Source organism: Muscardinus avellanarius, assembly GCF_963383645.1.
Source record: "Muscardinus avellanarius genome assembly, chromosome: 12".
Lineage (NCBI taxonomy): Eukaryota > Metazoa > Chordata > Mammalia > Rodentia > Gliridae > Muscardinus > Muscardinus avellanarius.
The window spans coordinates 105,798,329-105,810,090 of NC_137798.1; the positions used below are offsets into that span (position 1 = coordinate 105,798,329).

At 63.2% G+C, this 11,762-nt stretch overlaps 1 protein-coding gene across 1 annotated transcript; it reads left to right on the forward strand.

Annotated features, from left to right (window-relative positions):
* Positions 1–2,581: 2,581 nt before the first annotated feature.
* TNFAIP2 (TNF alpha induced protein 2) lies at positions 2,582–10,539 on the forward strand (the record flags this gene model as incomplete). The annotated part of the gene is made up of 11 exons (XM_080706801.1): positions 2,582–2,936; positions 3,092–3,713; positions 5,319–5,433; positions 5,560–5,682; positions 5,810–5,910; positions 6,506–6,604; positions 7,363–7,486; positions 8,195–8,317; positions 8,555–8,710; positions 8,817–8,938; positions 10,398–10,539. The coding sequence occupies 11 exons, from the start codon at positions 2,582–2,584 to the stop codon at positions 10,537–10,539; spliced, it is 2,082 nt and encodes a 693-aa protein (XP_080562927.1).
* Between the last annotated feature and the right edge of the window lie 1,223 nt (positions 10,540–11,762).

An 11,762-nucleotide genomic window follows, 5' to 3' on the forward strand; every position in this document is an offset into this window, starting at 1 on the left:
CTGGGAAACCGAGGCAGAGGGCCAGGACCGGGGCGGGACTCGCGGCGCGAGGTCCGGTCCCTACAAAGCCCCGAGGACAGAGGTGCGGGGAGTCCCATTTGCAGTAGGGAGGCCCAAGTCCCGCGGGGCTCCCTGGCTGCGTCATCAGCTAAGTAACTTCCCTGCCTGGATGTTGCCATCTGGGGGATGGGTCGCCCTCTCCGTCCCGAGCCCAGAGCTCAGCCCCGAGGACCACCGGAGGGGGCGGCTGGGATGGAGGGGGACCTGTTGAACCTCGGGCTGTGGGTTGGCTGTGCCTGTGAGCAGACCCCCTTGTGGCCTCAGTGGGCCCAGCTGGGAGAAGGGCTTGAAGGAAGCCTCTCCTTCCCTCCTGATGGGAACGGGTGCCCACAGACGCGGGGACACAGGAGACTCGCCCCTCCCGGGCCCAGCCAGGTACCAGCCCTTGGCTTGTGGCTTTGCCACATCCTGTCAGCAGCACCGCGAGGAGGTGGGGCCACCCCATTGCACAGATGGCAAACAGAAGAGGCTGTCCAGCGACCAGTGAGCCGCGCAGCTAAGCCCACAGCCCGGGCTCTCTGCTGCACTCCGCCTCAGGAGTCAAGGCCGGGACGAGGCCCAGGGTGCTGCTGCAGGCCTTGAAGATGAGGGCTGTGTGTCACAGGGCAGAGAAGGCAGCTGTGCTGGTTTAGACCCACAGGAGCTGGTCCTGGAGGTCCGATAGTGCTAGCGTGCGTGCGCGTGGGCTGCAGAGGCTGTGTGCTGTTCCTGGGAGGCACTGGGCAGTGGGAGCGAGGCGGGGCTGGTCAGGGTCACCCCACCCCAACCCCAGGAGGGGCTCAGGTCCCAGGCACCCAGGGTGGGGCCGAGCAGCCCTGCCGGCCAGACCAGCTCTTGTGGTGCGTGACAACACAACGGGCAGAGGCGCCTGCCTGTTGGGCCGTGGCTTGGCCCCGAGCACTCCCTGCGTGGTCTCAGGGTGGAACCCTCAGCCCGCATGGCACCAGCGGCACAGCCGAGGTCCCGGCGTGTGGGCATCTGCCCGGGGCACCTGGGGAAGATGCTGAGGCTAGTTTGGGGGAATGCAGGCTTCCTGTCCAACCGATGACTCTGGCCGAGCCCCAGGCACCGGTCGACCCCCTCCACTCCCCAGGGAATGGGACAGGATAGCTGGGCTGGTGGAGGCAGAAGGGGCCGCAGAAGGGGACCGATCTGAGCCCCCGGCCTGCCATGCTCAGCCTCAGTTTCTTCCTGAGGAGTGTTCCGGGCTCGACAGGGTTACTTGAAGTCATCCTGATGAATGTGAGATACAGCTCCATGTATTTGATCTTGAAGGTGGGGCAGGTGGGTGGCACTGTGGCGATGGGTCATGCCACTGCCGTGAGAGGCCCAGCCCCTGCCTGTTCCTCCCGCAGGCTCAGCTGTTCTCCTTTCTGGGGGGGGCCTGCCCTGACAATGGGGAGGGGCCTGCCCGTCTGATGTGGCTCCCGGGCAGGGGGGATGCAGAGACAGGGGAGAAGCTGGGCTCGGGAGCCAGGTGACCTGACATCCAAGCCCAAGCTGTTGACCACAGGGAGATCTGAAGCCTAAATCATGTTGCCTCTGAGCTGAGCACAGTGGTGCATGCCTGTAATCTCAGTACTTGGGAGGGTGAGACCGGAGGATTGCACATTTGAAACCAGCCTCTCTCCCCCCAGAGGCATGATAATGGTAATAATAATAATGCCTCTGGGGGAGAGAGGGAGAGATGGGATGGGCACCGAGGACTGCACAGAAACCCGAAGCTTTGGACGATGTCACCCCACTTGGGAGCAGGCAGGGTGTGTGGGGGGACCAGGAGGCCCAGGTTCCAGGCTGGAGTGGCTGTGTGACCTGGGGCAGCCCTGTGCCTGGATGAGCCCCTTGCCCCTGTCGACGTGAAGGGCTCTTTGAGGCCTCATCCCACCCTCTGCGGTTGGGGCTTTGGGGTTTCCCTGGGCCCCAGCTCCAAGGCCAGCCCAGGCCAGTCAGGCTCTGCTCCCCGTGTCCACAGCAACAGCAGCTGGATTTTGCCCATGGCCTCTTCCCGTCCTCACAGCCAAATAAGAACCGGGCAGAAGGATGAGGGGGCTGCTGGGGGGCCTGGGTTCCTGCCTCGGGCTGCTTTCTGGTGCTCTCTGACCCGGGCAGGTCCTGACCGTGCTGGGCCCGTTCTTGATCTGTCCAAATGGACAACAGCCCATGCTTTGCCCTCCTCCCCAGGGTCTGGCGGGGTCCAGAGGGCACGCACGCCCTGCTGCCCCTTCTCCCTGGCAGGGGTGGACTGTCAAGGGAAGATCTGCCAGAATACGGAGAGGGTTCCCTCTGCCTGGGAGGCTCGGGGGGCCCCAGCCTCTTCCCTGCCCCCTGTGGTTCTGAGAGGGGCCTGGGGTACTGGAGGGGAGCTGTCGCAGCTGAGGTACCGCGGCCAGGGAGCTGGTGCTCATCTGGACCCGCAGATGGCCAGGGTCCGGGAGGGTGCAGGGCCTAGACACACCCTTAGGTGCTGCCTCCAGCCCCCTGACGGCTTCGCCCCCACCACCTGCAGGCCTGAGCCAGGGCCATGCTGAAGATGATGACCTTCTTCCAAGGCCTTCCAGGCCAGCACACCGTGCCAGGGACCCTGGACTTCCCCAGAAGCCCTCCGAAGTTGCCCTCCACGTCAGAGGCTGAGTCAGAGGCCTCCATGTCTGAGGCCTCCTCTGAAGACCCGGTGCCCCCTCTGGAGGCCGGGGTGGCCCCCGATCAGGAGGAGGAAGAGGCTGCAAAGAAGAAGAAGAAGAAGAAGAAAGGCCTGGCCACCATGTTCAGCATCTTCACCAAAGGGAAGAAGAAGAAGAAGGAGAAGGGGCAGCCCAGCTCAGCAGAGCCGGAGGCCCAGCTGGAGGCCAGGCCGGGTCCGGGTCCACTGCCCACAGGTAGGCCGGAAGGCTGGGTCACGGAGGGAACGAGCCCCCCACCCAGGACGGGTGGGGGAGGTGTCCATCTGCCTTTCCCCTGGCCCCCAGTGTGGCCGTCGGTCGGGGGCCCGCGGGGCCCAGCCTCCCTGGGCCTTAACGCGGGTTTCTGGCAGTGGAGGAGCTCAAGGCGGCGCTGGAGCGCGGGCAGCTGGAGGCGGCGCGGGAGCTGCTGCTGCTGGAGCGGGAGCTGGCGGCGGCGGCGGCGGCGGGCGCGGGCGCCGAGGAGCTGGTGCGGCGGCAGAGCAAGGTGGAGGCGCTGTACGCGCTGCTGCGCGCCCAGGTGCTCGGCCTGCTGCGGCGGCCGCTGGAGGCGGCGCCCGCGCGGCTGCGCCAGGCGCTGGCCGTGGTGGCGGAGCAGGAGCGCGAGGACCGGCGGGCGGCCGTCGAGGGCCCGGGGCCGGCGCTGGCGCCCACGCGGCCGCGGGGCTGGCTGCAGCTGTGGCGCCGCGGCGTGGCGGCGGCGGCGGCCGAGCGCCTGGGCTCCTGGCCGGCCGCCGAGGGCCGCACGGAGGCGGAGAGCGCCTTCCTGCACATGGGCCGCACCATGAAGGAGGACCTCGAGGCCGTGGTGGAGCGGCTCAAGCCGCTGTTCCCCGCCGAGTTCGACGTCGTGGCCACCTACGCCCGGAGCTACCACGAGCACTTTGCGGACCACCTGTCCACCATGGCGCAATTCGAGCTGTGCGAGCGGGACACCTACCTGCTGCTGCTGTGGGTGCAGAACCTCTACCCCAAGTGAGCGGGCGCGGGAGGGCGCGGGCGCGGCGGGGCTTGCACTCCGGGGCGTCCCGGAGGGTCAGCCACCGCGGGGCTGAGTCGTCGTGTGCTCTGCTTTTGGAATATTTAATTTCCTGGGCCTGGACACATTCTGCAGTTGGGGGGAGCAGGCACAGAGAATGGCAGGGGCCAAGTGAATCCAGAGCAGAAAGGGCGATGGCGCGGAGGAGGCCAGGGGAGGCCAGAGCAGGGCCCGGAGGAAGCTGGGACTGGAGGAGCTAGGGAGCCGGTGTCCCTGCCCTTGCAGGGGAGGGGACGGGCAGGCCGAGGAGGGGGTGGGAGAGAGGATGGTGTTCTCTGGCAGCCAAGGCCTGCGGCCCTTCAGGTGGGATGTGGCGCAGGACGGCAGCTGGTACCCAGCTGGACACAAAGCCGCAGGCATCCTCTGATTGGCCCAGAGTCCACAGATTCCTGAGTGTGCCTGTCACTCACACGGCTTCCAGGCACAGACTTAAACTGCAGTTTGGAAATCCCAGGAAACGGGATGCCAGGGCCTCCGCCTCTGCTGTCCCCTGCCTCTGAGGAGGGTCTTGGGGACCCCTGGGTGGCCAGGTGGTTCTCTTGATACTGATGTGGGGGCAGAGGAAGGGCACAGAGTGGGTGGGGGCAGGGAGCCTGCAGGGCTTAGAGAAATGGGCACAGGGCAGGGGCTTCCAGAGGCAGCCCAGCCTGAGCCAGTTCCTGCTGCCTTGTCCTGACTCAACAGGAAATCCTGGGCACTGGCACCTCTGCCTTTCACCTTTCCTGTCCCAGTGACCCTGAGGTCTCCCAGTGAGCAAAGCAGGCAGGCTAGGGCCAGCCGGACATGGAGTCCAGGGAGGCATCGTTGAGAGCGGGTGGCCAGAGTGTGGTGGACGGAGGAGCTCGCAGTGTGCAGACTGGACGAGTCTCCAGCAGACACAGGCCCACTGGGGAGCGCCAGGGCCGGGCAAGTCGCCCTGCAGAAGCCCCGAGAGAGCCAGCGGAGAAGTCTCTGTGGAGCCATGGGGGCACTCTTCCTGGCACACTGGCCCCCACTGAGGGCAGCCGGCTGGCTCACAGTGAGGGGAAGCAAGAGTGTGTGTGGGCCCTGGAGTAGGGAGCTGGCTAGTATCTGTGCACAAGGGGAAGCAGAAGGAAGGCAGGTTTGAAAGGTGGCCCTGGCTAGGGAGGCTGAGGCAGGAGGATCGCAGGTCCCAGGCCAGCCTCCACAGCTTAGTGAGACCCTGATGCAAAATACAAAGGGCTGGGGTATGGCTCAGAGGTAGAACGCCCCTGGATTCCATCCCCAGTACTAACACGCGCAAGAAAGGAAGCTGTCACTGCTGGGGGCGTCGCTGGGGGGCAGCCCGAAGGCAGAGGCCCTTACAGTCCAGAGGGAGACGGTGCGGCAGACTGCTGGACCCCACTCCTTTAGAGCGGGGGTGGGTGGGGTGAATCAGAGTAAGCCAGTGACTCCTGGGGCCTCAGGCCTGAACCCCACTGAGCAGACGACCTGGGGAGCCGGGGTAGGTGGGTGGAGGGGGCCTCGGGCTCTTGCTGGAGGGGGCGTGTTGTCCTCACGGCTCCACCCTCCGTCCACAGCGACATCCTCAACAGCGCCAAGCTGGCGGAGGAGCTGCGGGCTGTCAGTCTGGGGCGCCTCCTACCCCCGGAGCAGATTCGGCTGCTGGAGGTCAATTTCCTGTTCAATGAGGTGGTGAGTCCCCTGTCTGAGCCTGGGCTGGCGAGGGGTGGGGGCGGAAGCCTGGAGCAGGGAGCTCCACGGGTGCTTCCGGGCGAGTGGGGTGCGGGCCAGGGCCATCGGAGTCCCTCTCCCCTCCAGGCCAGTGTGAAGAATCTGATGGCCCGAGCCCTGGAGTTGGAGTCACAGCGCTGGGTCCAGGACGTGGCTCCCCAGAGGCTGATTGGCCGCTGCCACAGTGAGCTGGCCATTGACATCATCCAGGTACCAAGTTCTGCCCCTCAGGCTTAGGGCGCACAAAGCCCAGCCCGCTGCTCCTGCGTGCACACACCTACCATCTGGGGGCACCCTGGCCAGCGTGTGCCCTTGCTCACCCCTCGCCACTTTACAGATCGTCTCCCAGGGTCAGACCAAGGCTGAAAACATCACTCCTGACTTGGGCGTGCAGATAAAGCAGATGCTGCTGGAGGAGCTGACTGTGCTCCTGAGGAGGTAGGCCGGTCGCCACAGCCACCTCCTAGAGCCACGGCCCGCCCTCCTGCCTCTGGCGGGATCAGCTCTGCCCCTGCCCGCCGCCCCCCTCCCACTCAGAGCCGAGCCCCGCCCTCACCCTGTCCCTGGCCACCGGGAGTCCGTAAGGGAGCTTCCTGTCCCTCCCCCCCAGCAAAGCCGGCCCAGCGTCCTTCAAAGAGGACGCCCACCCGAGACCGAGGGCCTTGCTACCTTTTCCCAGGATACCCCTGGTCTCCACCTCCAGAAATAACTTTGGGCCTCCACCTCCTTCAGCTAACCACAGCACCCTCTGGTCTCCCAACTCCAGAGGAGCCAGGGGAAGGGGCAGGACGGCAGAGCCGATGGTGCCCTTCCTTTCTAGCTCTGAGAGGGCTGTGGGCTGTATTACCCCCTCCCTCCGCCTTAGCTTGTGCAGGAAGAGACCCGATCCTGAGGGACCGGCGGCCCCTCCCTGAGCCGCAGGGACCAACTGAGCAGAAAAGCCGGCTGTGAACAGGGCGCCCGGCAGGCCCGGGAGGTTGTGTTGTCCTGGTGTTTGCGCTGGTCCTGAAGGTGCCCCTTCCGGTTTCAACAGCTACCAGTGCGCCTTTGATGAATTTCTGGAAAGGGGCAAACCGCTGAGAAATTACAGGGCCAACGTCATGGCCAACATCAACAACTGCCTGTCCTTCCGGTGAGCTGGCACGGTAGAGACACAGGGCTAGCGGGCGGGGGAGTTGCTGCTTCAGCAAAGATGCAGAGCCAGGTGCGGTGGGCACGCTGGTCATCCCAGCATCCAGGAGGCAGGGAGGATCGTGGTCCGCGACAGCCTCAGCTACTTAGTGAGGCCCCTCGCAACTCAGTGAGACCCTGTTTCAAAAATAAAAAGACTAAGAAGTAGGGCTGGGGGTATAGCGTGGAGGAACAATGTCCCTGGGTTCCATAACGCTCGTGAGGACTGTTAGAGCCAGCCTGGAGTAGCTGCAGGAAGCGTTTGTCAATGTGCCAACGATCTGCTCCTTATGTTATCCTACAACAGTGCACAGAGCCAGGCAGTCACGGTGGTGCGTGCCTCTGATCTCAGTACTTGGGAGGCTGAGTCAGGAGGATCGCAAGTTCAAAGCCAGCCTCGGCAACTTAGTGAGCCTCTATTTCAAAATAAAAAATAAAATTGGGCTGGAGTGTAGAGGGAGAATGCCCCTGGGTACCATTCCCCAGTACCCAAACAACAAGCCCAAAACAAAAGACAATGTTCAGAGGGGCACAGGGATTCTAAGGCCTCCTGCCCTCAGGCAGAAGGGGATGCCCTGCAGGTGTGCACTGGGGGGAGCATGGCTGAGAGGACCTGGACTTGATCCCACAGGGCCGGGGAGCCATTCAGGGCTCTAGAGGTGGGGGCTACTGGCTGTCGGCCGGACAGGCTGGTGTAGCTTCCCTCCCTCTGCCATCCAGGACAACCATGGAGCAGAAATGGCAGATCTCACAGGAGTCCCGGAGCCACCTACTGAACCCCCTGAGTGAGCTTAAGGTCCACGGCTACGACGTCCTCCTCCAGAGCCTCTTTGTGGACCTGAAGGTAACCGAGCCCAGAGCCTGCTGATAGGGTGTGGGTGGGCGGCCTGCATCATAGGAAGCTGCTGTGGGCCAGGACGGCCAGGCGGTGGGACCCCTGGTCCTGGAGCTTGTCCCTGGAAGTGCCCTGGGCTGGGCGGGCCTGGAGAGGGCTTAGCCCCTCCCCGCCCACCGTCCCCAAGTCTGCTCACACTCTTCCTTCGGCCTCCCTACCCCATGGCTTTGGCACTTGGAACCCATCTTCTGGGGGCCAAAAAGTCTGCAGAGGGAGGGGCGAGGGCCTCTGGAAAGACAGAGGAGAGGTTCTCTGCCTCGTGTCCAGGACTGGAGGCCAGGGAAGCCGTGGGTGGCGAAGGCCCCAGCATTGACCCTGGATGACTTGGCACAGGTCTCCCGGGCCCAGCCAAGCACGGGGCATTGTTTATGCAGGAATTTATTTACTTAAGAAACAGGCATTGGGAAAGGCCTGGGGCGGACAGACAGACTGTCCAGTTTCGGCAGCTGGATGGCCTTGGACGAGGGTACACAGACCCTGCCTCCACTTCCTGTCTGAGAGTAGGGACCGAGCTGGGCCTGGGCTCCCTGGGCTCCTTGAGTCCTGCCCCCGCCCCCGCCCTCCACACTGGGCTCATGTGTCGTGCCAGGGTGTCTAGGCCTGGCCGCCCTTCCGCTCCAGGGCGAGACCAGACATCCTGCCTCTCTCCTGTTGCAGCCACTGTTCAAGCGGTTCACGCAGACCCGCTGGGCGGCGCCCGTGGAGACCCTGGAGGAAATCGTGGCCACCGTGGGCGAGAGGCTGCCGGAGTTCTCGGAGCTGCAGGACTGTTTCCGGGAGGTGAGAAGGCTCTGGGCTCTGGAGGTGGGGACAGCACATCCAGACACACACACACGTCTGCAGGGAACCCAGGTGGGGGCACACCCAGACCCACACGTGCGTGGGGAACCCAGGCGCACGCACACTCCTTTGCACCGGTATCTGCTCTTCCCTGGGTTCCGGGCTTTGCTGGGTCATGGGGGTGGAGAGTTCCCAGCAGCAGCGGGCTCACACCGCCCTGGCCGCTCACCCGCCCAGGAGCTCATGGAGGCCGTACACCTGCACCTGGTGAAGGAGTACATCATCCGCCTCAGCAAGCGGCGCCTGGTCCTCAAGACGGCCGAGCAGCAGCAGCAACTGGCCAAACACATCCTGGAGAATGCCAGCGTCATCCAGCGCTTCTGCACTGAGAATGTGAGACGCCCCGCCATGTCCCCCTGGGATGCTCCGAACCTGAGCCTCTGGACCCCGCGTACCTGGGGGGTGGGATGGCCTCCCTTACCCTGGCCTGTGCCTGCAGGGCTCCTCTGCCACCTGGCTACATCCTGCCCTTCCCACGATCGCCGAGATCATTCGCCTGCAAGACCCCAGTGCCATCAAGCTTGAGGTGGCCACATATGCCACCTGGTACCCCGACTTCAGGTGAGAACGAGGGTCCTTCAGGAGCTGGCCCATCATTCTGGCTCTGCCAGGCTCAGCAGGCTGGAGCCTGACCCTCCAGGACCTGCACAGCTCAGTTGCTGGTGCCCCACAGAGGGGCAGTCGCGGCTGACTGTGCCAGGTCCTGACCATGTGCCAGGCACCTCGCTCAGATCTTTACAGGGACTCACGCACTTGCTCCTGCAGGGCTGATAGTATTTATCCCCATCATATAGCTGAGCCCTAGAGGGCCAAAGGAATGTGTCCAGGCCGCAGAGCTAGTTAGCAGTGGTGCTGAGATGATGCTAAAGCCAGACCGCGTGGCCCCAGAACCCCCATTCTTAGCTTTATGGGGTCCTGTCACTCAGCAGGGAAACAGACCAGAGAGACCAGGGTCTAGCACTCGGCCTAGGGGTCCTCAGGGCTTGGACCCACGCCCTGGGCCCTGTTGGGGATGGAAGCCTAGTCTCCGGCTTCCTGAGGGCCTGCTGAGCCAAAAACATAATTCCTTTCTAGGCCAGGTCCTCGGGACATGGTAGGGAAAGTCTGAATAGGCCTTAGCTGGCGTTGACCCAGCTCAGCCTGGTCAGGCCATGGCTGTTTCACTCAGCCTATCCATTCATCTACCTAGCCACACAGATTCCCATCCACCCATCTACTCATCTACCTATCATCCACCTCTCTTCCTTCCGTATAAGCATTCATCTACTTCTCTACCTATCCATCCACCCATACAAACACTCATTCACCCCCCACCCACCCACCTGTATGCCCATCCACCCTCCCTCCTCTACCCACTCATCCATCCATCCTTCCACCTAGGCATCCACCTGTCCTCCATCCATCCATCCTTCTACTACCCATCCACTCACCCATCCACCTGTCCTCCATCCACCTGTCATCCATCCACCATCCCTCTACCCATTCATTCTCCCACTAACCTATTCACCCACATATACCACTCGCCCCTCCCTCCCTCCCTCCCTCTCTCCCTCCCTCCCTCCCTCCCTCCCCACCCACCCACCCATCTTCCCACCCACCTCTCCATCCTACCAACAGTTATTTAGCATTCGGCTAGGGCCAAGCTCCACTCTAGACATCGTGACGCAGTGACACACAGACAGGATGTCTCGGTTGCCCCTCGAGTAGCTCGAGTAGCTCGCGGCGACGCAGTGATTAGGCAAGGACACGCGACAGTCGCAGGAAGCGCCGACTTTAGAGCCAGGAGGCCTTTGGGGAGGTGACATCTTAGCCAGGCCCTAAAGGATGAGAGGGAGCTGGCCACTGCAGAGCACTTGGGAGGACTGGCCCATGCCAAGGCTGATGGGCCGGCGGACAGTGGGCGGGGGACAGCAAGGTCCCCTGGTGGGCAGAGGATTACAGGGCCTGGAGTCTGAGGGGCCAGAAAGGGGTGGCAGGGGTGTGGGTGACCACTGGGCTGACCTGGTACTCTCCTTGCCAGCAAAGGCCACCTGAACGCCATCCTGGCCATCAAGGGGAACCTGTCCAGCAGCGAAGCCAAGAGCATCCGGAACATTCTGGACATCAACACGGGGGCGCAGGAGCCCTCCAGGTCCCTATTTTCACTTATAAAAGTTGGTTAGCTTTTCTTGCACCTGCCTGTGAGGGAGCAGGGAGCACCAGGCGGCGCCCCACGACTCCTCACTGGCCCCCACGATTTGCTGCTGCGTCTCCGGCACTGGCTTGGAATAGGACCTGGCAGCTTTGTCGGGACAGACCCCGTTTGTTTACGTATCCAGTGGGGCAGGAGCAACACCTCAGAGGTGCCGTGTGAGTGAGGGTTCACCATGTGTACAGCAGGGGGCTGAGTGGGCGATGGTGTGGCCGGAGCCGGGCGTCCTGGGCCCCTGCCGGGGGCCCTTCTCCAGTCTGTCCCTCCCAGCCCTCCTTCCAGGCGGCTCCAGGTGCTCCTTCTCATTCTCTCGGGCCAGGGCAGTCTCAGCCCATGCCACCATGAGCTGGACTAAGCAAATCTAGCATTGAAGACAAAATTGGAAGAGAACCAAGAAAAAGATGGACTTTTCTGTGGGGCCTCGAATGGGGCTCGTGTTCCCACGGCGAGCTGGGGAAAGGCAGCATCAGAGGCGCTTCCAGTTGGCCCGGGACCCTGGCCGGACCTCCTCTGCACTCCCAAGACCCTCCTCCAAGGGGGTCCAGGAGGCCTTGATGTCCACCGCAGCTGGGCCTGTGCAGGGACCGGCCCGAGCTGCCTCTGAGCCTGGCACGTGGGCCTCTGTGCCAGCCAGGCTGGGCAGGCGAGCCTGTGCTCCTTCCCGGTGCTGCTGCTCTGCACACTTGGTGGTTTAGAAGCCAGACTCACCTTACAGTGCCGTGGGTCGGAAGCCAGACGCGGGCTGAGCTCATGGAGTAGGCAGGGCTGCAGGCCCTGGGATGCACTGGGGATCATTTCCTGGCCCTGTGTGGCTTCTAAAAGCATCCTTCATTTCTTGGCCTTGTGGCCCTTCTGCCTTCAGAACCTGTGTCAGCTGGGGGCACCCTTCTATGCCACATCACGGCAACCTCTTCTGCCTCCCTCTCCATTTCTGAGGCCCCTGTGGCTACAGCAAGCCCACCTAGAGAATCCAAGGGCATCTCCCTATTTTAAGGTCAGCTAAATAGCGACTTTAATTCCCATCTGCCATGTTTGCTAAGTCACAAACTGGGCATTAGGACGTGGACACATTCAGGACAACATACAGCCCACCATAGTGTCTGTCTGTCCATCCATCCATCCATCCCCCACCCTCTAAGGCACCTTGTTCTACCCCAGGAAAATATGAATCCCATTTCCGCACTAGATCTGTGC